Raw genomic sequence first — 26,730 nt, 5'->3', positions numbered from 1 at the left:
CTGAGTAATGCTGCGAACCATTTCGTGAGATGTCCTCCTTGTCCTATAACATGTAGATATTGTATAGTGCTGTGTGTTTCTGGTTCGGTAGCTATATCTCCATTTAGCAGTGAGCGACGCCAGTAGGGAGTGGTGAAGCAGAAATTGGCCTTGTGCCAGCTAGTCTTCTTTCACTAGTGTCATGTATGGGATTAGTGTGCCCTCGAGATATAGATCTGTTGTGTTGTGGACCCCATCCTCGTGCCAGCTTCTTAGCTCAGCTGCTACAGTAATTGCGGTGCCTCTGCGTGTTTCCTCTAGTGGTAGGGCTGGTGCCTAATGGGCGGTTGCGCGGGTGACGTAAAGTGCTCTGCAGTAGCACCTGTGTGCCACAGTCAGTAATAGCGAGTCCGGTGGTTTGATTCTTGAGCATGGGTGAAATATAGTTGTCAGCTCTGTAGCTTGTAGGGGACGTTGTGAGGTTGCTCGGTCTCCTCTGTGGCAGTCCACTAGCCATCTGGCCACCCATTGCATTTGGGCTGGCAAATAATACTGCTCTAGGTGCAGGACTGCCAGGCCCCCCTGATCTACAGGTAAGTAGAGCTTATTAATCGCCACCCTGTGTCTGGAGTTCCCCCATATGGAGTCTTTACTAGCCTTTCAAGGGGGCAGAAGGACGGGGGACATGGTGTGGGAGGTTTGTGAAGTAATATCAAAATCTGTGAACCATTACCATCTTTGCTATGGCTACTTTCCCTGTCACTGATAGTGGGAGCGTGCCCCAGAATGCCATTTGGGAGCTGATTGCTGTCAGGACCCTGCCCAAGTTACCATCCTGAAGGTCTTTTGGGCTTCTGTATATGCGGATTCTGAGGTAGCGGAATGTATCTGCGCACCAGCGGACTCTCGTTCCATTGAGTGTATAACCTGGAATTCCACACTACTCGCTGAAGGAGTTAAGGCAGGATTTAGTGACACTTACGTGTAGCCCTGATATGGAAGCAAAGTTGTCTTGAATGGCTGCTAATCTTTTTGGGATACAGTGGATGTCTGTTATGTGTAACAGAACATTGTCCGCGTTTAAAGATATTGTGTGTGTGCCATCTCCGAGTGTGATTCCAACTGTTATCTCCGTGCGTATTGCTTCCGCTAGGGGTTCGTTCACCAGTGAAAAAAGTAATGGAGACAGGGGGCATCCCTGTCTGGTCCCTCTAAGCACTTTCCCCAGGTTTGATATATATATGGGCCTGTTTTTACCCTCACAGTAGGGGCGCTGTATAGCAGTTTTACCATGCTGAGGAAAGTTTCCCCATGTCTGTATTTGTCTAGTGCCGCAAAAAGGAACCCTGATTCCAAGGAGTCGAATGCTTTTTTGAGGTCTAATATAAGGTAGCCCGCTCGCGGCCATTGGGCTTGCAAATCCGTGGCAATCCTGAAGAATCACCTGAGGTTTAAGGAGGTGGTCCTTGAGGGTACAAACCAGTTCTGATCCGGGTGGACCAGGGTGGGGACCGCCCGCGCAAGCATGTCTGCTAACAACTTTGCCAGCACCTTGTAGTCCACATTAAATAGGGCTAGTGATCTGAATGAGCCCACCTCTGTGGGATCTTTGTCGGCTTGAGCAGGGGCACCAGGTTAGCCTCGTTCTTGGACGGGGGAGGCGTTGCTCGCTTATGGCCGTTGTGTAAAGCTCATGTAAGTGGGGAGTGAGTGTCGTGGCGTAGGCCTTATAGATTCGACTTGGAATTTATCTGGGCCTGGAGTTTTCCCTCTCACCAGCACCATAATTGTGCTATGGATTTCGTTAGGCGTGATGAGCTCATTAAGTATCTCCCTTTGTTCCGGTGTGGTCTCCGGTAGGTGTATTGGCTCTAAGAACGCGGTGAGTTGATTCCCTATCTGGGGCCCCATGGACTGATTTAGTCTGGTGTAATGGTGCGTGTTAGACCTGGCATCTTTGGCGTGGTTTCCCCCTATCTTTTTGCCTCTACCTCCTGTATTTTTGATGTTGTGCTGGATTTCGTTTTTGCTGGTTTAGATGCTTTGGGCACTTTGCAACTGTTGTTCAGTATCTAAGTGCAAGTGCTCCCTGTGTAAATTGTTTTATGATTGGTTATCCATGATTGGCATATTTGTGTCACCAAGAAGTCCCTAGTAAAGTGCACTGAGTGTGCCATTGTTAGTGATAACAGATGCTACTAATGGGCCTGCAGCACTGATTTTGCCACCCACATGAGTAGCCCTAAAATGGTGTCTCAGGCCTGCCACCGCAGTGCCTGTGTGCAGTCTGTGAACTGCCATGTCCTCCTGGTCAGTGTCCCCACTGGCCATGCCTAACCCTTCCCTTTCTGTACACATTGGTCACCCCTATGGTAGGCCCAATGTACCCCCTTGGGCAGGGTGCAGTGTATGTGAAAGGTAGAACATGTACTTGTGCAGGTGACATGCTCTGGTAGTGAATTACAGCCATTTTCGTTTTTCACTATTGTAAGGCTACCTTGCCCCATAGGCTAACATGGGGGATGCTGGCTACAGTGGCTACCAGCATATCTTCCCATAAGGAGCAAGATATGACATAAAAGTCTAGTATCCCTGAACTCAGAATTTATTAACCCATCTTTTAGGAAAGGTTGTTTTTAAATTCTGTGTTTGAGAACAGCACTTTTAGAACGTTGTTGTTCTCTTGTCTGACCTTTCTGTGTGCCTTGGCCTGTTTGTGTATTGACTGTCTGGTTTGTGAGTGACAGGGGCTTGGTGGCTCCCAGAGTCTGATTGGGCCATCCCTGAGCTGAATAGCTCCATCTGCATCTAGAGTAGTGGGAGGGGGAAGCAGCTGGGCCTGAATAGGGCTGTGCCTGCCTTCCACAATGCTGGCTCCACCTCCTGCTGGGTGGCGGACGACCCTGCCCCTCTCTCTGCAAGGAAAGGAGAGACCCGGAAAACAAAGTGCTCAAGGAACACCCAGAACTAGTTCAGACTGGGCTCAGAGCCCTCCTGCACAAAGGGATCAAAGACTTTTAGGGGTATAAGTACAGGACCCCTGACTACAGAGAATTAGATCATCCTGGAAACAAGAAGGAACCTCTGCCAAGGAGAAAGCTGGAAGACTGAAGAAGGAAGACTGTCCTGCTGTGTGATGCTGGACTGACCTGCAGTTGCTTTGCTGCCAAGGAGAGGGGAAGGACTTTGCTTTGTGCTGTGTCCCCTTGCTTGAAGAAATCTCCAAGGGTCTGCTGTGAGCTGGCTCCCTGTTTTGAAGTCCCAGGAACAAAAGGACTTCACCCCCAGCTTCCCTGAGCTCTGCTGAGAGAGCTATGTCCTTCCTAGAGTGCTTGGGCCAGTTGTGGTGCCTCTGGAAGTTGTACCTGTGCTGAGAAGCTGGAAACCAAGATTTGAGAGACTTTGCTACAGAAAAGTCATCGCATCGCTCGCTTACGGAGCACATCCCCGACAATGCAAGGAAATTCCCGCCGCTACGGAGGTCGAGAGCGTCGCACAGCCAATGCCGCTGCCTAGGATGTGTCTTCTTTCGTTTGCGGGAATATCATCGCTGCGAGCATAGTCTCAGAGCCTGTCATTGCTGGGTGAGATCGCCGCACGGCATGCTTGCGGCTCGCATCACGTCGCTGCGAGAGCCGTCTCCGAGCCATCGCATCGAGGAGCTGCGAGAAGATTGCCGCTGGATCACGCATCGTCGCCCAGGAGATCGTCGCAGCCCCTACAGATCATCGCATCGTGCCTTTGCGAGACCAAACTTCCTACGCACCGGAATCCCTACAAGTCATCGCCTTCCTCCCCATAAAGACCGGATTCGTCGCCACACGCCTGCTGCTGCAGCAGGACTGTCGCTAACACCTCCCCATGGTCTCAGGAGCAACGCATCGCTTGTTTTCCACTGCACCAGCTTCTGCTTTGGAACTTTGTCGCACTCAAAGGTACTGTTGGCTAAACGTGACACAACTGTGAACTTTTCACGCAACTGTGGATTATTTTTAATGCAACTTTAAGAACTCTTTCGCAACCATAGTCTTGAACTGTGTATGTTGGATTTTTGTCGTTTTTGTCTTGTGAAGTTTAGATTAAATACCTTTATTTTTCTAAACTGTTGTGGAGTCAGTTTGTGGTGGTTTCACTGTGTTACTGTGAGTGTTGGTACAAATACTTTACACATTGCTTTTGGATAAGCCTGACTGCTTGTGCCAAGCTACAAAGGGGGTGAGCAGAGGTTATCTAAAGAGTGTTTCCTCCTTACCCTGACTAGAAGCAAGGGTCCCTATTTGGACAGTGGTACCTACCTCTGCCAATTAGAGACCCCCAGTTCTAACAGTGCGTCATCACCTTGTGTATTTCATGCTGCGTGTACACAGTTAAACCTGCATATGTTTTCAGGTCGGCTATGGGGTGATGTGTCTGCTCTTGACGTAGTAGCCATGCTAGTGTTTTTCCTGCACAGTCTGCAGTAGCGTGTGTGCGTGCCGAGTGCGCTGCGTAGTTATGGCAGCGGAGTTTCTCTAGTAAGTCTGTGTGCTCTGCCCGTAGAATATCTAATTTTCACGTATTACTGCTCCCTTCTGATTGTTTTGTCTCCTGGCTTATTAACTGTCCTTCTACTTAGCTGAGTGCCATGCCTAGCTGTTTGCGTATGTTCCAAGTGGCCCCTAGGCAATGTCCTCTCAATATTGCTTTGAAGGCGTCCTACTCGAGGAGGTGGTCTTCAGTGGAGTGGTCATTGATCTCAAAATGGTAGAGTATGGCCGCTGTGGCGTCAATCAGTTTAGTTAATTTCCTTGCGGTAACTGTTTTCAGTGGTCATCTCCAGGGGGTTGCTGATGCGCATCTCTCTTTCGGGGGTCAATTTTCTGTTGGACCTCCACCCGTCGCTGCCGTTCTCCTGTCCCCACTGTTGCTCGTTACAACTGCCTGCTTCTGTGGGTTTACACGCCTGTGGTTGGCTAGCTACAGATTTTCGGTTTCCCTCCCTGCTCGTGACTGCCTGGGGCTTAGACAGTCTGCCTCTGCTGCGGCACCTATCAGTCCAGGTAATACCCTTGTGACTGCTGCGTTCGTCGCTCACCTCCGGTGGGTCGCTGGAGGCGCAGCCTGCTTTTGGGGGTCTGTGTCCATTGGGAGACCGCTTTCGTGCTGTTCTCGCGCTGTCACTGGTGCTTGCCGCGATGGCCTGTTTTAGCTTTTCTGTGCAGCTGTGGCGGGTTAACTCGCAGGTCCAGCTACGCTGGTGTGTGCACAGCTATTCGGTTCCCTCTTTGTTCCCAACTTTCTGAGACGGCAGGGAGCTGCTCCCGCCCTGATGCCTACCGGTCCAGCTGGCTCTCTCATGGCAGCTGCTTACGTTACTCACCATGCGTTCTGCTAGAGACGTGTGGCCTCCCGAAGCTCAGCAGGGATTTCGGCTCCTATTGCATGTGCTGGTTTATTCTTCTTTTGCTTCGAGCACTTTTTTGGGGCCACGGACGTCTGATGCTTACTGTTGTGCTGCTTCTCAGTGGGGCGGTGCAAGGTTCTCACCGCCTTCGGCACTCCTCAAGTCTCTTGCGGTCATGCAGTATAGGTCTCTAGTTGGGCGCTCACGTATCTTCAGCATATCAGTATTATCTGCCATCACTGTTCTTCGGCATTTAAATGAATCGTAAATATCAGAATTTGGAAAGCAGGAATGTGAAGCACACATTTTAATTCTGAAGTGTTGGAATTAAATGCTTTAATATGATCAAATCAAAACCTTAAGTGATGCCATTTCCACACATTATTGTTTGTGCACTGTATACTTTTATCAGTAAAACTGTATATCTATACAAATGTAATGGTCATTTCAATTGAACATGTGTTGTCTGTAATGGCAGTGCGCTCCCACATTATGCATACTCCACCATATGCCACTGCGCTCCACGCCACTCCGTAACACTGTACGCAACTCCACTGCACTCTTTGACAATACACTCTACTCTGTACCACCCAGCATCCCTGCACTCCACCCCAATCTCACTGTTTGCCACTATAATCTACTCTGCACAAGTGCACTCTATGCCACTTCCCTCAGCACTGCTACCCTTCATGCCATTTCACTCTACTCTGAAGCAATCTGCTCTATGCCACTGCACTCTGTGCCACTTGTTTTTTGTTTTTTTTGCATTTTCAAATACACACAACTTATGCGCAGTGCTCAAAACAGTCAACCCCACTTCCCCGTGTGACAAGAACCTGTGAGATTAGAGTATAGCATCATACAACAAAACTCATTTATGTACCCCATAACCTCCCTCATTATATCAAAGAGCTGTTAGAGTGTACCACTGTCATCTGCAGCATCTAGAGTGTTAGTCAACAGATACGTCGTCAGTGGGGACCAGACGTCCTTGGGCCTAGAGGGAGCTTTAAATTCATCGGCATAACATGCCAATTGGTCCCTGCAAAATGTCAAATCATGTAGCCAATCTCTAATTTAGGGTCTTTTTTGCTGTCCTACGTTTGTGCCACTTTCCTCTTGGCCAATAAAACTGCTATCAATACAAGTCGTCTATTCTTTGGTTTAAAACGCTTCACCAGACCCAGCAAGCAAATCAAAGGTGAGCACTCCACTTCCTCCATTATGATGTCAGTTAATGCTTGTGTGACCAACACCCAGAATTCCTTAATCCGGAAACAATCCCATGAGAGATGAAGGAAGCCTGTCTCTTGTACCCTGCACTGTTTACATCTAGCTGTCTCTCGCAGGCCATACCTCTTTAACGGAAGGGGCGTATAATACAACTGTTGTAAATATTTAAAGTGAATTATGCACAAGTTTCAATTGGCCGTCATCCGTTTTGTCATCAAGCAGCTGAATTCCCAAACCTCCTCACTGAGAGCTTTACCTAGAGCCTTTTCCCATCGCTCTTGGGCCTGCCTGAGTACAGGTGCAGCATCGGATTGCATGGTTTGATATAGTCGGGTGACCAGCCTACCCCGTGAGGGACCAGACAATAAGCTCTGCAGGGAACTCAAGGTCTCTGGTGCAGCGGGTGATTGGTATTAAAAGCCTTGAGAGCCTCCTGCGACCTGTAGTATGTGAAGAATAACATTAGCGCTCCCTGAGGCCAATCGCTGATCTGTGCCATTGTGATAAGGAGCCCTCCGGATATATATCATCCATCCTAATTATATCCATATCCGCCAGAATCTCCAGCGCCCGTTAGTTTGTCCTGAGTCACTGAGAGTTTAGGATGATGTGCTATTGGAAGAGCTGGGGCATAGACCAGTTGTCTACCCATACGCTTCGACATGGCGCGCCATTCTTGGGCCATGCAGTCCACGGTGCACATGTCTTTTAAGGGGATGGGTATTGCGTGATTTCGAGATTAATGCCACTAGTGGATCCGGACTCATGTCATCAGTCTCAACTGCTTTGTGTGATATGAATGTTCGGGGAAAGAACCAATAGTGAGCAAATTGGGCCTGTGCGCATATGTAATACAAGTACATATCAAGTGCCGCGAATCAACGTGGACCGAGATGGAACAAAACCCGACTGATCCGGGAGGACCAGAGTGGGCAATAGGGGACGCAATATGGTGGCAATAATTTTTGCATTTATTTTAGTGTCGATATTCAACAGCGAGTGTGGACTATACGGCTTGCAATGATCTGCCCGCTTCCCTGGTTTCAGCAAATTCACTGAGTGCTTCTTTTAGGGTGGGGGGAAGCTGACCTTCCTCGTACGCCTCACTATACATATTCACCAAATGTGGGGCTAGTATGTCCACATACTCCTTATAAAATTCCCCGGGCAGACCATCTAGGCCCGGCCTTACCAGATGGTAAGTTACGTATGGCGTCTTTTACGTCCTCGACTGTGAGAGGTTGCATTAAGTACTCCCATTGGCCTTCAGAGAGACAGGCTAATGCTATGTCCTCAAAGAAATCCCCAACACTCTTTGAAACTTTACTGTGCACCTTTGCACTCTGCGCCACTCTACTCTGCACCACCCTGCTCTGCGTTACTTTGCTCTGCACCATTCCTTTGAATGATGCTGTATGGTACGCCATGAAATATATGGCGATGCATCATACGCCGCTGCACTCTATGCTGTTACACTCTGCAGTACTTTAAGCCAATGCACTGTACACCAGTACATGCTACGCCATTCCACTCTGTGCCAATATGCCACTCTACTCTGTGCCACTCTACACCACTGCACTGTGCCAATGCACTTTACTCCACTCTACATTCTTCCACTCTATGCCACTGCACTCCATACTATGCCACTGCACTCTGCAGCACTCCACTCTGTGCAAATGCACTCTACAGTACTCTATGGCACTATAGTCTACTCTGCACCACTCTAATATATGCTGCTGCTTTGTACAATAGTGCATTGTACGCCACTATACCCTGCAACACTCTACGCAATAGGTCCTCAAACTGTTGGATGCCGAGACCCCCCTGTCAACATTTTGAGGTGTAAGGACCCCCTCTTGACAAACATTTCTAAACCTGTAGGCAGGGCTACTGGAATTATGAGGCAGGTGAGGACCAAATTACGCGACAGGCTTGACCAAATTGTGTGGGAAGAAAATGTAAATGATGTTATGTGATGCCGCATTGTTTGGGATGCAAAGACAACAAGTGATGGACAGAATGCAGAACATTGTCATACATTCACCCCAGTACAGAGATCTGGGCTTAAATCCATTGTTTTTTTTCTCGCCATTCCAGTTTGAACCCAGCCATATGCAAATCAGTCTTGACCCTGTGCCTCATGGGAACAGTCCAGCCCGAACTGCCAAACCAGGTCCTCCCTGGAATCGAAACAAGCATCCAAGGACCGGTTTCGGGCTTTCAGCCCTCATCAGCCTGGATAGCTTGATTCCCGTGACATGGAGAGCACGGGCAATTTTTGGGATAGCATTGCTTCATTTTTTATAAATTAATTTTTTGCATGCAGTAACACTGAGAAAAGATTTCATCAGTACCTGTTTATAACCAAAATACAGCAATTAACAATAGAAAGATTTCTAGTCCATGTTTGTGAAGGGCCTTCCACTCCGCAGGAATACGTGCTGCCACATTAGAAGCTCACCTGACCCTGGCCAGGAGAAGCAGGGGTCCCTTAAAACCCTGACGGTTTTGTGCAGAGTTAAGCAAGTTTACCCATGCAGCTTTCCTCTCAACCCCTCCCTTCCATCCCTCTCTCCTCTCCCAACCCAGGATCCCTCTCTCACTTTGCAGGCGATTTTCTTTCACCCCTTTTTACAACTTCTTAACTCTCCCCATTCAACCTCTCACTTCACCTTTAATCACCTCTTGCCATTCTGTCTTTTTACTGCCCTTGTCTCTAAAAGTTTCTCGCCTTTATCTCATTGCCTTTCTGGCCCCGTCACCTCCTGTGCCCCTCAGCACTTCTCATTCACCTTGTCTCTCCATTCAAATTGTTGTCTATTTGTTTCTTACACCTCTCCGGTTCCCCCATTCATCATTCACATCTCCCCTTTGTTCTAACAGAAGCCCTCACCTTTGGCTCACACTCACTTCTTGCATGTCCACACTACTCTTTGGCAATTGAAATTTCTCCTCATCCCTGACCTCTTCAATCAAATTATCTCACTCCCTTGCTGTCCTCTCATCTCTCCTCACCGAGCACATGGGTGGGACCCGTATGCTCCTCTCGGCCTGTGCCAATCTGCTTATTGTTCCCAAATTCAGGAAGGCACGAATTGTCTGTCTTGTTGTTTTGGTGCAGGCCGCACAGTTATGGAATGTGCACCCTCCTTTGCTTTACTCCACCAAGAATCTATTATCCTTTAGGAAGATATAAAAACCTTTCTCTATGCTCTGTAGGTTACCCCATTTGGCTAGTTCTCCTCCTTCGGTGTGTTTCTCATTTGCCTTCAGGCAGCAGATGGAAGCCCCAGAATATCTTTTGGTAACAGTAGCTCACTATAAATGTAAATAATAATAGGCAGAAGCAGGGGAGACACTAGACCAGAACTTCAGGGCTGGCCCTAACACTGGTTGCACACGGTGCAGCAGTCTTTTTTTGGTGCCCCAGGCCCGTTTCCTTCTCCATGAATTCCCTCACTACCACTCACCAACAATGCACCTCGCCTCGCTATAGCACCTTTCTGACAAACATTTAATTTTTTTATAGCGCTACTCATAGTTTACTCACACTCATTTGTGATCTGCATGGTACATATTCTTTGCAGGAGGGACTTTAACCGTCTGCACTGTGTGGGTGATGAGTGTCCATGTGATCCTGCAACAAACTTCCAGTCCTATGGTTAGGGTTGCCAGCAGATTATTTTGATGGCCCAGTCGGTACAAAAATAAGCAGTCACCTAAATCTGTATTTTAAGCACTTATCTGTGCATAGTTCGAACAGCAAATATAAGTAGAAAGCACTTTTCATTGTGTTCTAGGGCTGCCTCAATGATCCATGACTGATAATTAAAGAGAACAAAGACAGAAAAGCCACATAATGAATGAATACATACTTTTTAGGTCGAGCCTGGAGCAGCGTATGCGCTGCTTGCTGGACTTTTAGTGAAGGGGTAAACAAAAGTGCTACCAGATGCTGCCATGGCCAGCCTAGAGCTTGAGTGCATGTGCGTGGCGCGCGTTTTGCAAGCCTCTCTCTGCGCTTCAATTCCCCCCCTCTCCCCCACCACAGATCTCCACTTTCGCACTTGCGCGCACCCCGCCCCCCCCGTTTGCGGCCGCACGTCTTGTTTTTATCTACTTTTGCACGTGCACTGAGAGTGCATCTGAGCATGTGTCTGCAGTCTCCTTCAGCCCTGCACTCCTCCTGGTCTCCAACTCTGTGTTGTTTTGATTCACGCCTATCCTTCTCCTGCTGTCTACTGCATTTTGACCCACACTCAACAGCTGCTCCCTTTGCCCCCCTTACTACTTCAAAATCTGTCTGTCCTCTGACCTTGATTACTATCTGCTTGCCATTTTATCCGTCTCTCCCCGCTGCCTCACTGCTTCCTCCATCTTGCACTCCCACACTCCTCACTACTCAGTCAGGCTCTTTTAATCCTTGTTCCTTCCTCACAGCCCTCCTTCTGGATTCTGTTGTTTTGATCTTCTTTGGTTAATTTGCTGCTGCAAAACTCATTTGCTATTTCTTGTTTCCGTCAGACTGCATTATAGCCCTTTTTTTGCTCTCTATGGTTATGCTTATTTTCTAGAATTTTTTTCCAAGTTGCATCTGACTGTTTTCTTCGGTTTATTGCAAATATCTGCTTGTTGGTGAGCTTGTTTAGTTTATTTATAGCCCGTGCCTAGGGCACTGGAACGTTTTACAACAGAACTGGTTTACGTTAACTATTTCCTGGGCACAAAGAGAATACGTGTTTTGCCCAAAATCACATGCTGCTGAGCTGAAGTCTGGATTCGAACATCTGTGTGCCAGTGATTCAAAGCCGGCAGCTACAGTCACTAGATTTACTGGCCCACACTGGTGTGGGAAGTGTGTCCCCCTTTCTTGAACTATAGCCGCTCTCGTATTGGGGAGGAAAATAAATCCAGACTTCTGTCTCTACATGTTTTTGAAGGGCAGCATCGTAACCGGCAGAGTTTTATTCTTGGCTGCCCCTTTGGAGTTCCCTTGACGTTTTAGCTCCCGTGGTTTGCTGGAGGTTTCTGACGCTTGCATCTACATCTCCAGCAGGTCACACAGGCACTGTTAATGCAGGTTCATTGCTCCAGCCCACATCAAATGAGGCCAGGCTGCGGTAGACTATTGCAAGCCGACTCAGCAGACGAACGCTGTGGTGAAGGTGGAAGTACGCCGAGACATAAAACTTTGGAAGTGCAATAGGATTAGCAAAGTGAGCAGAAATTAATTTACAGCGAGGCTGGGATTCTAATAACACTGATCCCGCACAGGGAATTACGAGGTTTATTGAAAACCTGATACTGAATTTCAGCTCATTAGGGCTAACTGAGTTTTAATCATTGGTGGAAGAAACGAAAAGCATGGGACCTGTGATACTAGCTGCAAAGGGTACAGTGTTAGATATATGGTTGAAAGCAACACCATTTTCTGTAACTTAAATGAACAAGCTTTGGCATAGCCAATAGGTCTCGCCTTTGGGACCTTATAAGTGTTTAGCCATTCAACAGTTAATGTTGTTGCACCAAGGATATTGTGCTGGATAACTTAACACTTATAAGGTCCCAAAGGCGAGAACTATTGGCTATGCCAATGCTTGTTTATTTATAGGTCTATTTAGTGTCAAGAGGAGGTCTTTGCAGGCTCTTTAAACAACATACAGCAGGCATTTTTCTTTTAGAAACCCTACTTTATATTCCTTTTCATGAAATACATTCTCACACTACAGCTGTAAATGTAAAATATTAATATAAGGAATAGGCAGAGTGGGGACCCAGGGGGTACTGGAACCAGGAAAAAATACTAAGCCTCTGTATCCAGTTTACAAAGGCATGTAAATGCAAATGGACTTTAAAGCCCTGTGAAAAACTCTGACAGGCGTGCTGGAGATAAGACTCCAAGCACTGCCTAGCTGAGTCCCCAGCAGCTCGAGTTGCTCTGCAGCAGCCATGGCTGAGACACAGGACGGGGGAAGAGGGGGGCTGAAGCCATTGGGCCTGGGCAGGAGTGTGACTGGGAATGCGCCCCACAGTGGAGAAGTGTGGCTCACCGGTTAGAGGAGGCAGTCCCTGAGGCAGAGGTCAGACCCGGGACCAGGGTTCAATCCCTGACGCGGCAGGGCCTTGAACTCAAAATGTCCACAGACTCGATAATTCTCGCCTCGGTGCCTACTAGAATCGTGGGTTCACACTCTGCAACTCTGGGCAATAGCTTGCTTAATCTCCACTACGGCCCCACCGCGATGGGATGCCTGGTCTTCACCTTGGGGATGCCCAGTAGGGGTAATCTCGCAGGGAAAGGCAAGGACGGGTACCCAAAGCAGGCGCCTTGAGACCTTACGGTGAAAGGCGCTATATAAGAACGTATGATTTACGATTTACGATTTACAGTTTGAAGACCCCTGCTCTACGCCAATGCTCTCTACCCCAGTCCTCTCTACTCTATGCAACTTCACTCTATTACGCTTCAATACAGGAGATACTGTGCCCACTCCACTCTACAACACACTAGTCCACTCTTCTCCATTCTACTCTCCCCTGCGCCACTAACTTTTAGCCATGGTGGACAGCCACGCGAGTGTACAGCATTACCAAAACACATTGGCAAAGCCGAAAGTTCTTGCATAGGCGAGACCTATTGGCTTTGCCACTGCTTTTTACTTTGAGCCTTCCTAAAACGCTATTGTCAATACATTTCAGTGCAACATTTCAAAACAAAGCTTGTCTTTCAGAGTTTTAATGTTGGGATATGTAGAAACAGATTTAGAGTAGCTGAATTGAAATAAGTTGATGATATTCTTCTTTAAGATCTAGAAGAAGCCTTAACCCCATTTATAAATATTGGTCCGAAATAAGTCTTTGACTTTAGATCAGGATATAACCAGGTCTTCAACTGTAATCATTTTATCCCAGACTAACAAGAGGAACTGCTTGTCTTGATTTGAAAATAAATTGAACTAAGCTTTTTCATTTGTAACCCAGTTTGCTTTGTCTGTTTACAGAGCTATTCCCTCTGGTTGACTCCTATTCTTCAAGACATGCTCAGGCACATTTTTCAATTTTCTATTCTGGAAAGCAACCAAGAAATTCTGGACCTGATTCACAAGGTAATGTATGTTAATTTACCAGCAGACAACTTTTGTGTGTATATTGTTCAGAAAAAAAACAAGCAAATCGAAGCCCAATTTTGTTGTTCTGATGGATACTTTGAACCTTAGATTTTTCTCCTTGGAAAACTCTCGAGATGCCAAATGGGGTCTGAAATTTTTGATCAATCCATGCTCTTGCGTGCCGCTGGTGGCAGTGTGTGGATCCACGCTGGCTCTGTACTGCCCCGGAAGTGACAGAGCGGAGCACATATAAGCGCCATCACTGCGCGATGACTTCAGTTCCTTTATTTCCACACCTTCCAAAACTGATATGGAGCACGATTCCTGAAACAATAGCCAGTATGCTAGGGAACAATGATGTCACTATCTGAAATTACAGGTTTCAAACCATGCTGTGACTGTAGACCACAGATGTTGGTCACAGACCTTCACAAGGAGTGTGTGGTGTTTGAGCTCGGAACACGACTCAACATTGTGCAATAAAAGTGCCTTCCTGCAACGAAAAGCAATCTGGGACCGAGAAGTTGTACATTACCGAACAGAAGTTGCTGCCCTCTTGTAAGCCCTGCTTCAGGTCGCAGACTCTGTTGTGGCCCCAGGGCCATTCTGCGAGAGGTCTACTTCATTTGCAAAGTCCTCCTGTAAGTTGACATCTAAGTTAAATGCACACCTAAATAAAAAGCAAAGCGGAATTCTACCCCATTGCATCACTCAACATCTAAGGAGGTGTGAGGGCATCACAATGTAATTTGGTCTCCCTCCAGTTGCAGATCAGATTTCACCAATTGATGCCATTGTCACCCAATTTACTTGGGCTGTTTGCTCCGCCACAGCCGATTGTGGCCTCCAAAGAGTCCACGCTGCTGATTTTCGGCACAATTCCGTATTCCTCTGGTGTGACTTCTTGCCCCAAGGAACAGCAGGGACTTCCAGTCTGGTTTCTGTGAGTGGGTTCTGTCCCCAGCACCATCTGACTTAGATGACCCGTTCCTCGTCCCGTTCTGACTTGGGTAAACACGCCTACTCCTGCTCCAGCCATTCCGCCTCTATGCCGGTAGAGAATTCAGTGCTGACTCTGCTGTAAGACCTTGAACAGACTTCAGTGTGATCTTGACTGATGTCAAGCTTCAAAATTACTAAAGAGAAACCTGCTGTCATACAGCCTGACACTGTACCAAAGTCTCTATCCGGACGTAATGAAAATATAGCAATAGGAGTAATGGTCCTGCCTAACTGCACCAGTCCAATTGTTTTCCAGTTTCAGTCTCCTTGGGTGTTTAAAACTGTGTTACTAGTTGACTGGGGTATGAGCCTTGGTCAGGCAGCAACCACAATACTAATCCGGGTTAGAGGCAGGCAAATCCTAAAATAACCTGTGCTCATCCTCTGGTAGCTCGGCACAGAGCAGTCAGGCTTAACTTAGAGGCTGTATGTAAAGTATTTGTGCAACACTTCAAACGCTAAAACTGTGAATACACCACACACAAAGAATCCATACCAAGTCAGAAAAATAGATCTGACTTTAATAAATAAAATAAGACCAAAACGGCAAAAATCCAATACTGGAGATATTGGTTTTTAAAGAGCTATTGGGGATATCTGGTCAACTGGGCCAGGAAAAAGTCACAAGTTGAGGCAGACTGCGATGGGACTCTGGCCGGCTACAGGGACCCAGTTAAGCTCGCTGAACAAAGTATCTTAAATCCTGGTTTCGGAGCGTTACGTGGTTCCGCATTGAAGATGCATCGCATAGGCAAGGCGTCAGTCCAGAGAGGCTGCAGTGCAAGGTCCTGTTGCGTTGATATCAATGGTCCTGTAGGCGGGACTTGCAATGCAAAGTCCGGGGTTGAGGATGCGAGGCACAGCAGAGGCAATGCGTCTGTTCCGATGAACGGTGGAGTTCTGGTGTCAGCGTCGAGACTGCCATCGATGAGAGATGCGAAGAGCTTGCTCCGGGAAAAGCGTTGCAGAGCAGCGGTTCCAAAGGCAATGCATCATCCCACGATGTGGGAGGCGGTGATGATGCAAGTCTTTTGCAAGCAGCAGCGATGATGCATTGGTTCGGCTCAGCGATGCGCCACTCACCTGAGGAGATGCATCACTTCTGCTCGGGCATGTGTCTTTCAGCAGAGATGCTTTGGCTCTGCTGGCAAGCACTTTAGGCTCACTTCCAAGGGTACAGGACTGGGGTGGCATCACTGCCATCTGTGAGTCTACTCGTGGTTTGAGTCCAGGTGCAGGGGTTGGAAGCCTGTTATGTCCCTGAGGCTTCAGATCAGGAGGCCAGCAAGTTAGCCCCTGGAGTCACATTTGGTTCTAGGGACAAGTGATGCAGGTCCAGTTCTTCTCACACAGGCAAGAGGGTAGCAGACCAGCAAATCAGTCAACAAAGTGACAGTCCTTCAGCAGCAGAGTGGTCCTTTCTCCTGGCGGAGAATCCACAGGTCCAGATGTGTACTGGTGTCTGAGTTCCAGGACTTATACCCAGTGGGGCCTTTGAAGTTGGGGAGACTTCAAAGACATGCCTTTGAAGTGTACAGAGGTCCTCCTTTCTTGCCCTGGCTCCAGACTCCCTACAGGGAAGTATGCAGCCCTTTTTGTGTGGACAGGACACAGCCTATTCAGGTGTAAGTTGAGGCTGTATCCAGCTCCTCCTTCCAGTCCTGCCAAAAACAGCCTTTTGAGACACACCTAAGCTCCCATTGTGCGTGGCTGTCTAGGAGTACTGCACAAAGGCCAACTACCAACTAGACCTAGTCATGTGATCAGAGACAGGATACAAGCACCAAATGGCTAAAGAAAGAAATTGCCAACTGTTAAACCTGGCACCTTGGCGTGAGTCTCCCTTCCACTTTTTGCTGATGTGCCTCAGATGTTTTGCTGGTGTTCGCTGCTCAGGGCACTGCGCCACGGCCAATCCGTGCTCCAGTGCAAGTGCTCCCAATGTAAAGTGTACTTGTAATTGATGTCCATGATTGGTTCAGTGGATTTACTGTCAGTCCCCAGTAAAGTGCACCAGGAGTGCTAGGGCTTGTAAATACCACTACTGCTAGTGGGCCTCGCGCGCTGGTTACGCCACCCACAGAAGCAGCCTTTTAAAATGTGTCTAGGTCTGCCATTGCAGAATCTGGGTGCAGTCTGGTACTGTCATCCTGGCTGGGCAAGTGCACACACTTGCCAGCCTCTAAACCTTCCCTTTGCTCCATATTAGTCACCCCTATGGTAGGCCCAAGGGCATGGTGCATTGTAAGTGTAAGGTAGGATAAGCCCTGATGTGTGTGGCATGTCCTAATAGTGAATCACAGCCAATTTCGTTTTTCACTATTGTAAGGCTATCTGTTCTCATAGGCCAAGATGGGCTGCTGGAATTATTAAACCCTATAATCCCAGCAGGCTCAGGGAACATGGTAGAAGGTCAAGTTTAGTATGCCTGAACAGAGAATAATAAAATACTTCTTTTAGTAAAGTTTATTTTAATATCCTGTGTTTGCAAATGCTACTTTTAGAAAGTTAGCATTTGCTTGCCTAACCATTTCAGCCCGCCTCTGCTAGGATGTGTATCTGCTGTCTGGGTTGTGTGAGTGACAGGGCTGGGGGATGACCGGTGGTGAATTCCAGGATTACACCTAGGTGGCTGGTGGGAGTGCCCCTGGACTCTGAATAGGGCTGTGCTCTGCCACCACAATGCTGGCTCCACCTCCTGGGGAGCGACTGATGACTCAGCCCGACACCTGGCCCAGGAAGAGGGAAGACTGTCAACAGAGAACTCCTGGCTGCCCCTGTCATCACAATGCTGGCTCCACCTCCTGCGGAGCGTCTGAGGTCTCTGCCACTCACACTGAAAGGAAAAGCCAGGAACAGCACAACAGAGTGCTTCAAAACTGAAATAGGCTATGCAAAGGCCCCCCTGGCCTGAAAGAACAAAAGAAACTGGGTATAAGTGTAGGAGCCCTGCTCCCTAGAAACGAGATCCTGTTTCCCACAACACAACAGTGGAGAAGTGTGGCTCAATGGTTAGAGCGGCAGACCTTGATGCAGAGTGCTGGCCAGGGACCAGGGTTCGATCCCCGCCTCGGCGGGATCGGGCTTAAATTCCCCTGACTGGATATTCTCGCCTCAGTGCTGAATCTAAGCATGGGCCCCACGCTGCAACTCTGGGCAATAGCTTGCTTAGTCTCCACAACGGCCCCCGATACACAAGGGATGCCTGGTTTCACCATGGGATGCCCAGGAGTGGACACCTCACAAGGAAAAGCCAGGAGGGGTTCCCTTGTGGTAGGAGTACAAGCGCCGGGATACTTACGGGTGACTGTTCGCGCTATACAAATAAAACACATTTACATTTACATTTACATTTACCTCTGCCCAACTAGAAGGAAGAAGAAGCTGGAAGGACTGGCCTGCAGTTTGCCTTGCTGAGGAAGGAGAGGAGAAGACCTAAAATGACTTTGCTGAATTGTGCTTGAAACTTTCTCCAAGGGTTTGACGGAGCTTGCCCCCTGAACTGAACCCCAGGACCAGTGGGTTCTTTGTGCCTTGGCTCATCTGCAAACAGAGCTGTGTTTCCTCCCGCTGGAGGCAAGACTGCACCTCCCTTGCCCCCTCCTAGAGTTGTGGCACTCTGGAGCGGCCGCCCTTTTACCCGTTGAGAGCCTCGCTCTGCCAAGAGCCGCTCTCTGCCCCTCGGGTCAGGCCGCCTGCTCGTCTGCCCCTGCTCACTATTTGGAAGGACCTGGAGTGCTTGTCTGCCCCCTCCCGCCAGAATCCTGGTCTCCACGAGCGCACTTCTAAAGCCTGGACGGCCGCCCGTGCACTGTGATCGCACCCGGCCGCCCCGCTGTTCCCTCTGACCTCGGGAAGAGGCCGCGCCGCACACCCAAGGGACTCGCCATCTTTACAGCCGGTATTGGAGGCCCCTGTGTCGCGCCCCGCCATCTGGAAGCCACCCGCAGTCCACAGACCCCAAAGTACGTCTGCCCTCCAGAAGCGCCCTACGACGCAAGAGCGAACGTCGCGCACTTCCAAGGACGATCTGCACGCAACGGGCTCCGGGCCCGCAACGTTCTTATTTCCCCGTAGGCCTGTGCACTTTGAGTAATCCAGCACGCCCCTGCCTGCCAGCATTGTCCCCGCAGGCGTGAGGCGCGTACCCTGATCAGAGCCGTTAAGTCTGTGCCGGAGTACGAGTCGCACTCTCACTACGACTCGCACCGCCTGTGTACACTGAGGCCCCGGGTACGCCTCGAACTGTGAGTGGTCCATCGTGAACGCCTGTGCCCCCAACAGCCGCAGTACGAGTCGCACAAGAATAGTACGACTCGTACCCCCCTTGTATTGTATCCGTCTCGTCGTACGCGTCTAATGCGAGGCGCGTGAGCTTTGAAGAGACTTTCGATTGGTGCATGTATGAGGCGTACAAGAGCGCTACGAAGCGCCCAGGCATTTGCGAACCGCACAACAACGCTTCAAACATTGCATAGGGTACTGGGAAACCGTGTGAGTATCTTATAATCCGTTTCAAGTCTGGAACATTACCTTTAAAGAACTGTGGCATCATAATTTTTAAGAGTAACCGGAACTGTTTTAAGATAATAAGGACTAAAAAGGAAGCAACTAGCAACCAAAAAGAACACTTGCCAATATCTGATATCTTGTGGCCCAAGCTAAGAAACGTTATAAGAGGTCTTGTGATAAGTTGATCTGCATATGATACATATGATAGACGATATTTACATAGCCCTAAAGTCGCAGAGGAACTTGCTCAGTTCGGAGGACTCCTCGCAAATTACACGACTGGAAGCCTGGAATAAAGACTCCCCTCAGTCCCTTGAACACTTCCCGGCTCTCACTCTAGAAGATCTCAATAGCCTGTTGGATAAAACAAAATCTTCATCCCCTCTTGATCCAGTGCCTCTTAAAGTACTTAAGAACTGCAGAGAGATCATTCTTCCCCCGATGCTTGAGGTAATGAATGGAGCCTTGGAACAGGGTATCTTTCCGTCACTCTGGAAGAGAGCCATCGTAAAGCCGCTTCTGAAAAAGACCACCTTAGACCCTGGAGTGCTGAAGAACTTCAGACCCATCTCTCTGCTGCCAGCCCCTGCTAAGATGTTGGAGACCCATTTGAATTTCCATCTTTCAAACTTCCTTGACACCTCAGGCTTCCTGGACGGGTCCCAACATGGCTTCAGAAAGCTACATAGCACGGAGTCTGCCTTGACTAAAGTCATGGATAACATCCGCAGAAAAGTAGATTTGGGTCTCGCCACCGTACTGGTGCTGCTTGATCTTTCAGCAGCTTTCGACACCCTGTCTCCCCTGACTTTAACATCTAGGTTAAGGGAGGCAGGGGTAGTCGGACCGGCGCTCAGCCTCCTGAGCTCCTTTCTACAACATCGAGAGCAGCGTGTCATGCTAGGTGAATACCTCTCCCCTGCTAAGTCCTTGCAATGTGGGGTGCCACAGGGGTCGGCATTGTGTCCGACCCTGTTCAACATCTACGTGGCCCCCCTTGCAAGACTTGTAAGATCTCAGGGGATGGAGGTAGTGTCGTATGCTGACGACACGCAGATTATGGTTTCCCTGACCCACTCTGTCAGTGAGACTGCTTCTAACTTTAGGGCCTGCATGCAACTTGTTGCAGAGTGGATGGTCTCCAACTCCCTAAAGTTGAACGGGGACAAGACAGAGGTCCTGGTCTTTGGCAAGGACCAGGACATGTGGTCAGGTGATTGGTGGCCTCCTTCTTTAGGTAGCTGCCCTATACCTACTAAATCTGCCAGGAACCTAGGCGTCATCTTTGACACCCAGCTCTCCATGGAGCTACAGGTTAACAGAACGGTGGCGACCTGTTGGGGTGTCATCAAGACCCTGAAAAGGATCGTGCACTATCTGTCCCCACAGGCACGGAAACAGGTGGTGATTGCCCTTGTTGGCTCAAGGCTTGATTACTGCAACTCAGTATACGCCGGGGCCAACAAGGGCCTGCTTCAGCGTTTGCAGGTCATACAGAACGCTGCAGCGCGGTTTGCTCTCGCTTTGCCCTGGTTGGCATCTATGACCTTAGCGAGGAAGAACCTCCATTGGCTCCCCATTCCTTCAAGGATCACTTTTAAACTCCTTTGCCTTACATATAAGGCTTTAACTGCAGGCTCGGCTGATGCCCTTGGTTCATTACTCACCAGATATGTTCCGAGCAGATGTTTACGATCCAGCGAGCTCAATCAACTGGTAATTCCCAGAGCCAAGAAGGCTAGATGAGGGAGCAAAGCTTTCTCCATATTGGCACCTCTGATGTGGAATTCACTCCCCCTTGAAATCAAACTACTTCCTTCCCTCGACCTCTTTAGGAAGTCATTGAAAACTTGGCTCTTTATTAAGGCATACCAGTAGGCTCTGTTTCAGTCTGCTAACAGCTTTTTATTTGGTTTAGGCGCCTTGACGCCCATTGGGCATAGTTGCGCATTATAAATAATATTTCATTCATTCATTCATATTTTTACATAAAGGAACCGTATTTTTACAGAACCTAAGCCTGGTGTCCATTGGTGGGGGGAATCAGTGTGTTTTACTGTGAAAGGTTACAAATGCTTAACTAACCTGTCCCTCCAGAGTTTAGCTTTGACTGCTCGCGCAACGCAACCTGAAGGGTGAGCAGGGGTTATTCTAGGGGGATAATTCACACCCTGATTAGAGGAGAGGGTCCCTGTTTGACTCAAGTGTATACCTGTGCCAACCAGAGACCCCCAATTCTAACACCAGCTTTCTAAAAGTGGCCTTTTCAGAATTGTAATTTAAAATCCAACTTCACCATCAACTAGGATTTTAAATTAGGATTCCAGAGACGCCAAACTTGAATCAGTTATATTTTCACATTTGTAAATTACAGTTCTAAAGTGTAGCAAGGTAATGCCATTGTTATCCTGTGGGTGGCATAAGCCTTGCTGCAGAGAAAAAACTAATTTAAGAATTGCTCACTACCAAGTCAGGTAAAGGTTAAAAGTACATTTCCTGCCATTTAAATACATTGCACCCTGGCACCCTGTGCTCTGGGTTGTCCAGGGCCTACCTTAAGGGTGACTTATGCAAAAGAAACAATTTTTGGACGGAATGCTTGACAATGCAAACATTCACCCCCAGTCACAAGGATCTGCTTTCAATCCATCATTCTTTTGCTCACCACACCACCCCAGTTTGGACCCAGCCTTATGCCAATCAGTCTTGACCCTGTTCCTTGTGGGAACAGTCCAGTCCAAACTGCCAAGCCAGGTCCTCCCTAGACTGGAAATCAGCATCCTGGGACCAGTTTCAGGGCATCACCATTCATCAGCCAGGCTTGCTTGAATCCAGTGGTGTAGTGAGCCCACACGTAGGTCCCATGCTTTCCATGCCACTGGAATCTGAAAGAAACAGGTTAGTGTTAGATGCCTTACCTTAAAATATTCCCAGGCGTCAGACTGGATCCTGAAAGTTTTGCGTAGCAGTACCCCTGCGTGTCGGTAGGCGTCGTCTGCGGCTCCGCGTCGGTCGACGGCGTCTTAATCGCAGGGGTGACGTTGTCAGAGTACTTAGACGCCGCCCTCGCGCGCTGACGTCAGTTCTTCTTCTTTTTTCTGTGCTAGCAAGCGCAGATCCGGGAAGAGCAGTACTCCTTAGTCACTTTTTGACCAACTTTTTTCAATCTATTTTGGATCTTATCGAGTCGTTTATCGACTCCGGTGCCGGTAGGGCTGCCTGGGTTCAAGCCCTGTGACAACTGTAGCCGACTGATGTCGGTTACCGACCCCGACCGTCAGTGCCTTTATTGCCTCGGGCCGACCATGATGACAAATCGTGCCCCGACTGCCGGGCCTTGACGTCGAAAGCTAGGCGGGATCGGTCCCGTAAGCGACTCGAGATCCGGTAGTCGGCCCTGCGCCGCTCGAGGTCCCGGTCCAGGAGGATGTCGAGGGACCAGTTGCGGGCCGTAGTCATCACAGCTCAGCGAGTCAACACCACTCGTCTGGTTCAAAGTCCTGAGGTAAGTCGAGGCACAAGAAGTCGAAGAAGCAACATCGCTCTTCTGAGCTCCATACCCGTGGGTCCCTGGGCTGCACGCGACGCCGGAGGAGATCAGCGCCTTCCTCACGGCCATGAGGTCGCTCTTCCCTCTGCCGTATCCCGCAGCGGCGCCTTCGGGCCCCGCGGATCCGTCTGGGAGCCTAAGTGGGCCGGCGGCTCCAGCCCAGGCGCCTTCGACGACTCCGGTCCCGACACCACAGGGCCCCTCAGGATCCAGGCCTGGATCCGTGACGACGACGGTCGACCTCACAACCCCTCCGCCGTCACCAAGGGTGTCGCCCCCGACGCCGTCTTCGGACTACCACGTCCCAGCCCCGGTCCGGATCCGGCGTCTGCTTCGACGCCAAGAGATGAGCAATTCATCTACGATCCGGCTCCATCATTTTACCCTGACTATCAGGAGATTGATGTCGGGGGGGGGGGGACTGGGAGGGGTCTGAGGACCCTCTGGCACAGGAGTGCCAGTCGGATCAGGACTAGGCAGTTGAGCTAGGGGAGGCCAGTGGACTGGACACTTCGCCCGACACTGGATTTGTCTCCCCTCTTACCGTGGCTACGGAGGAGGGGGCAGCTTAACAGCGTGGTGTTGACGAGGGTGGCCAAGGCCTTGGCTCTTGAGCTTCTCGCCGCGGCCGTGAGGACTAACCTCCTCACTGAGGTGCTCAAACCACAAGCAAGCTCACTGGAGCCTCTCCTGCCGTTTAATGAAGCCCTCTCGGACGTTCTGCTGGGCACCTGGTCCCAGCCCGCTACAGGCCTTCCTGTAGATCGGAACGTTGCCCGACGCCGCCGCCCGGCTCCTGGCGACCTTTGCTTCCTGTCCAGCCACCCCCACCCCTGAGAGTCTGGTTATCCAGGTCTCTAATTTCCAGACCACATTCCTGACTGCCCCGCCAGATCGGGTATCCAAAAAGTATGGCCAGTTTGGTAAGAAGCTGTTCTCCTCACTCAGTTTGGGGCTGCGGTCTGTCAACACCGCTAGCCTTTTGGGCCGTTACACTCACTCTCTGTGGGATACGGTTGCAGACGTGCTGCCACAGTGCCCGGCGGAGGCCCGGGCAAAGCTCGCTCAAGCCCCTGCGGAAGGGCGGGATGCAGCGCGTTACTCCATACGATGTGGATTGGATACAACGGACTCGCAAGGTAGAGCGATTTCCCCGACGGTGGCGGTCGGTCGCCACGCCTGGCTCAGGTCCGCCAACTTTTCGGCTGATATCCAGGCCACGCTCTTGGACATTACGTTCGACAAGGCAGACAGTGCGCTTGAGCGTTTCAAGGACTCCAGGGCTAAAGCCAAGTCCTTGGGCTTGTCGGGCCAGCGCCAGCAAACTTCTGCCTTTCGTGGTTGTGAGAAGTTGGCCTGATATATGATGCTCACTAGTTCTAGTGATCACCTTGTATCAGTCCAAACAGCCCTTATGGTGATTGATTGTAAGTAAGTCAGTCAACCTCATAGACCAGCTATCCTAATGGTAGCATGGACAAAGCAGTCTAAGGCTAAACTCTTTTGGCATGTGAAGCCAGCTGTTTTACCACAAATAACCCCTTGAATACCAGATGAAAGGACACCACACAGGTTGTTATGAAAACAAACAATATATTTATTACTAACAAACACCTCTGAACTCTTTATGAGATCAGAGGGCTAAGCACATAACAATACTCTTAGGAAAAATACAGTAAGTCGCACAAATTACAATGGTGCCCTAGGGGCACGACAAACCATATATTAAGTAATTGGTATAAGTAGAACGATAGAAGAAATGAAGATGCCCAGAGGCTGTAGAATCGCTGGGGCTACACTACCCTAACCTTAGGTAAGGAGCAGGAGGCCCGCGGGACGCGTGTGCAGTGTTAGAACACACAGGCGGGTTTCAATGCAAAGCCAATGGGCCTGAACAAATTACGAAAAAGATAAGTAAAGACAGTTCCGACTGGTTGAGACTAAAACTACAGGGTACCTGGACACTAGGAGAGTCAATCTACTTTTGAGCACCGAAATGCTCTCGTTACCTCACCCACGGGCTGCGGGTGCATAGGTGTGAAAGTGTTGGGTTTCCGCCTCGAAGTCTATGGAGCCTTGGAGAAAGATGCTGCAGGCGACCAGGAGGTAGATGTCCGGAGTGATCCAAGGGTGGATCGAGGAAGATGGAGACCTGAAAGCAGAGGGGACAATGTTCACAGTCACTAGCCAGTGACTGGAGTGGAACCAGGAAGGAACCAGATGCTGTTGTCGCGATCAGGTGAAGAGTGGACGCTTGACTCTGCAGCCACGTGGACCAGGAGGTGTCTTCGATGACCAGAATGGAGGCTCGAGCTGTCCCACGCAGGCTCTCGCTGTCGGCGGTGTCTGTTCAACAGGCCTTGGCAAAGGCAACCCATGCGGTGAGTGAAGATGGCGTCTCAGTAGACAACTTATCCACGTCTTCCCTTACTTAGAAGATTGTCTCATAAAAGCCAAGTCCTTCAATCGGTGTGTCCAACACACATCTCCAACAATTAAAGCACTGCACAACTTGGGGTTTACAATCAATTACACCAAGTCACATTTCCAGCCCTCTCATGTACACCAATACCTAGGGGCTACCATAAACACCAATGCAGCTCTAACTTATCCCAGTCCAGCCAGGATACAGAGCATTCAAGCCTTAGTTACAAGGTTTCAAAACCAACACTCTCTTCCAGCCAGAGTGTTCATGCAACTAATAGGCATGAGGCATCTTGCATTTTTATTGTACCATATGCAAGACTGCAAATGCGCCCATTGCAGGAATGTATAACACATCAGTGGAATCAGGCACAAGGACCACTAACAGACCTGGTGTTGGTGGACAGCCGCACACATCGCTCTCTGCAGTGGTGGAACACCAAAAACGTGTCCAAAGGGCGGCCGTTCCTAGAGCCATTTCCACAGATAGTACTGACAACAGACGCATCCCTGATAGGATGGGGAGCACATCTCCTCCACCACACAACTCAGGGAAGATGGACCTCTCAACAAAAGGTGCTTCACATCAATCACCTAGAGTTGCTGGCAATTTTCCTAGCACTGAAGTCCTTACAAATACACATACAGAACAAAGCTGTCTTAATTCGGACGGACAACATGACAGCCAGATACTACATACAACAAGCATTTGCAATGCAATAGGTCTCGCATTTCTTAAAGTTAGAGCTGTTGGCATTAAAAATGACAATGTTTTTTGCTCTTTTTTTGTTGCAGTGGAGTAATTATATTTGCCTAGTACTATTGCCATTGGTATGAAAAAGCAAAAGTAAAAAAATATATATATAATTTGCTATGCCAACAGCTCTAACTTTAATGAATGAGTTTGTTTGAGTATTTACACAAACAACAATTTAAATAGCCTTAAGTGATTTTTAAAAATGTGTTAGCGGGGGAGGAGCCAAGATGGCGACCTGAGCGGACGCGCAGCTTTTGGCTCCGCCGGCCCCGGACTCCCGCACCACGATCCTGCTTGCATTGCTCTCCAGTTTTCCTCCTAAAAGGTGCGGGCAACGGAGCTGACACTGCCGGTGTTCCGCCGGCCCCTCCACCCGCCCGGGTTTCGAAGCTGTGGACGGTCGCGCCTGGCCCGGGACTCGGCTTGCTTCGTGACGCTCTGTGGACCTCACGTCCCCTTCTGCGGTGGCCCGGCTGTGGGGGTGGTGAGGCTGGACGGTGCTTCTGTGTGGGGTTTCGGCCTGGGCGCTGCCGGCCAACGGCATCCACTGTGCACGCCTCGGACTGCAGCAGTGACGGAGGACGGAGGCGCCGGACCAGCGGGTCCTTTGTTACTGGCCGCCATGTTCCTGCTCCGTCCCGCACGTCCTTCTGGCCGCGGACGATGTGCCCTACCCGGCTCTGAGTGTCTCGCAACGAAACCATCGGCCATCCGACGTTGTATCACATCGGGCTGAAGAACGCTAGCTTGGGGACTGCTGCTGTCAGCCTGATTGCGCCCC

At 49.5% G+C, this 26,730-nt stretch overlaps 1 protein-coding gene across 2 annotated transcripts in view; it reads left to right on the top strand.

Moving 5' to 3' along the window:
• The window catches only part of BTAF1 (B-TFIID TATA-box binding protein associated factor 1), a 1,094,445-nt gene that overhangs the window by 451,725 nt on the left and 615,990 nt on the right, over positions 1-26,730 (top strand). For both annotated transcript variants that reach the window (XM_086922506.1, XM_086922505.1), the window contains exon 15: positions 13,597-13,701. In XM_086922506.1, the coding sequence (XP_086778632.1) occupies positions 13,597-13,701 (105 nt within the window). The remainder of the gene's footprint in view (positions 1-13,596; positions 13,702-26,730) is intronic.

This window comes from Lissotriton vulgaris, chromosome 5, assembly GCF_964263255.1.
Source record: "Lissotriton vulgaris chromosome 5, aLisVul1.2, whole genome shotgun sequence".
NCBI classification, from domain to species: Eukaryota; Metazoa; Chordata; class Amphibia; order Caudata; family Salamandridae; genus Lissotriton; species Lissotriton vulgaris.
This window is presented reverse-complemented; position numbering and strand designations above follow the sequence as displayed.